Consider the following 2,582-nt stretch of genomic DNA (forward strand, 5'->3'; position numbering starts at 1 on the left):
CTGCCGTCGCCGGCAGGCGCGGAGATAGCCGGGAAAAGGCCTCTTCGTCCCGCCCACCCCCAACGGTGGTCCCCGCGGCCCACTATTGCTCGTTCGCCAACGCGTGTACGTCTTCGCCGAGGACTGGTCCGCGGTTTTCCTGCTACATTTCTTTCTCGAGGCATTCATTGTTCCCTTCCTTTGGTTTCGTGGTCTTTGCGGCCGGGGTGCGGAAACTGCTGAAAGGAACTGGTTCTCACCTCTGCGGGTGCAGCCTGGAGGCGGCGGGGAGCTGAAGCAGAACGGTGTGTGAGTGGTAATGATAGTACTGATAATTACAAACGGAAGTGTTGGTGTAACGTTGCATGCTTTGGGTGATCTTACAGTGACTATTTGCTGAGCGACGTAGGCGGGATAAGGGTAATTTAGCCTCTTGTACAGATGTGGAAAATGAGGCCCCCCAAAGGTTAAAGGTCAGTGTCACTTAGCGAACTAGCAGCGGAAGGGGAACCTTCCCGAATTTACTTGTGGTTTATTTGTCCGTTTTACAAGGAGCTGACTTGCTAATGTTTCCTTTTCTTACACTCAGTAGTCATCGAACCAAGCTTGGTGAAGTTCTCATTTATCTAGTTAAGTGTAGAGTCCAGGAGGAAAAAAGACTTTTTCCCCAGAAAAATCGTAAATTACGATTTTAGCGATATATTAAGAAGCAGCTACTAGTTACTCCGCCAGTGTTAAGTTTTGTGACCTCGGCGACTGGCTTAGGAGGCTGTGAAATATTGTTACAATAAAGAAAACATAAAAGTGATTCGCTCTGTTTTACCTGTTTATAAATATGTACTTAGTATCTCCGAACCATAGAACTTATCAGACTATAGACTATTGCAAAGAATATAATTTTCTGAGAAATTCTAGAGTCTTAACTCTTCAGTTGTTAAAGGTAAAACCAGTGAAATCCGTATTTTATTTTTTGTCAAAAATGGATGGTAGATGACTTAGAGGTGATGTCAGTTTGTATCTACTATAGCATCAAAGAAACTAGAAAATCTTTTAGTTTTTAAAAATTGTTTTTAATCACACATATTGTCATGAAAGAGTAAAGAAGAGCTAATAATGAAAAGTAACAAATCTCTCCCCTTTCAGATGAGATTGGCAATCACATTAAACTTTCGTGGACGGCTGTTTCTTTTAATAGTTTTGTATAATTTTAAAGGCATAAAAAGCACGTTCCTCTGTTTTTTCCACACTTCTGCCATTTAGTAAAGTATCACTTTAAAACCTCAGAAAGCATTCTATAATAGCATTTAGCTTTATCTTACACCATCCCCTAACCCTCATTTCTCATATTCGCTTTGTATCTTTTACATATTATGAGAAAAATACTGTTTATACAGGAGCAAAGTTGTGGCATGAAGTCTTTATAAAGGATATTGTGCTGAGTTTCTGCTTTACTTCCCATTTTCTTTGTATACAGGCCTGAAGAGAGTTCTTGGATGTGGAGTTTGTTTTTTTAGAACCATCCTTGTGCTGTGAAGTGTTTGATGAAAAAATGTTTGGAAGATTGACTTTTCCACAACTGATTTTTGCTAGCCTCCTTGGAATTGCTGGAGGAATATATATTTATCAACCAATATTTGAACAGTATTCCAGAGATCAGAAGGAGTTAAAAGAAAAGATGAAATTGGTACAAGACTCAGAAGAGAAGAAAAGTTGATACTGCATGGAGTTGAACTGTAATTGCGTAAAATTCCATTGAAATTATACATTGAGTATAAATAATCTAGTAAAAAGTTATTCACTATAAATAATCTAGTAAAAAGTTATCAATTATACTTTAAATGTAAATACATTATTGATAGTGATTTTAAATTAGCTTTAAAAGTAGCACTGTCAATTTTAATGTTTACTTTACTTTTTGCCATTCTGTGTCTTTTCACCAGGATCTATGAGTTTGTTTCCTTTTAAGCAAAAATGAATGTATTAAGGAATATTTTATTTCTTAGTTGAGGCTTATTTTTCTGGGAATGCAGCCTATACATAGGCAGTCTAGAGTATATAAACTAGCTGGGAATTGTGTTTACAGTTGTGTTTGTAAATAAAGTTAACCAAGTTACCTACCTCATGCAGAATGCCCCTCAATTAGCCTACAATTAGCCTACTTTAATATACTTCAGCACTCTTTCAATTCCTGGCTTTCTCATCCCAGGCAGAATGGAGGTGTAAATTGAGAATCAGGATGACTCAAATTAAATAAATAGAGGTTTTTGAGACGGTAGATGGTGTCACATAGGGTGGCAAACATTACACAGATCTGTCTACTTAACTCACTAAGCAAATTTGCATTAATAATCGCGATCGTGGAAGAGTTAATTTATTATGAAGTTATTCATATAGTTAAAGGGTCTTTTGGAAATTGCTGAAAACTGATTTAATTTTATATTTTCAGTGAGAGCTTAAATGTAACACATGTACAAAATACTGTAAATCAACTCATTTCTTTTTTTTTAAAATAAATTAATTATAACAATATAAACTATCTATGATGAGATCAGTGTAAGTAATAGGATTAAGATAAAGAGGGGGCGAAGTTGAACTGCTGCTGC

General features: G+C 36.8%; 1 protein-coding gene across 3 annotated transcripts; it reads left to right on the top strand.

Annotated features, from left to right (window-relative positions):
* The first annotated feature begins 66 nt into the window (after positions 1-66).
* On the top strand, positions 67-1,974 carry PIGBOS1 (PIGB opposite strand 1). Of its 3 annotated transcripts, none has more exons than XM_065940563.1 (2): positions 67-295; positions 1,454-1,974. In XM_065940563.1, the coding sequence occupies exon 2, from the start codon at positions 1,529-1,531 to the stop codon at positions 1,691-1,693; it is 165 nt and encodes a 54-aa protein (XP_065796635.1). In that variant the 5' UTR covers positions 67-295; positions 1,454-1,528; the 3' UTR covers positions 1,694-1,974. The 3 variants fall into 3 exon arrangements, with proteins under 3 accessions (XP_065796635.1, XP_065796634.1, XP_065796633.1); XM_065940562.1 differs by having other exon boundaries at positions 68-284; XM_065940561.1 differs by having other exon boundaries at positions 71-288.
* Positions 1,975-2,582: the final 608 nt, after the last annotated feature.

Source organism: Muntiacus reevesi, chromosome 7 (assembly GCF_963930625.1).
Source record: "Muntiacus reevesi chromosome 7, mMunRee1.1, whole genome shotgun sequence".
Classification (NCBI taxonomy): domain Eukaryota; kingdom Metazoa; phylum Chordata; class Mammalia; order Artiodactyla; family Cervidae; genus Muntiacus; species Muntiacus reevesi.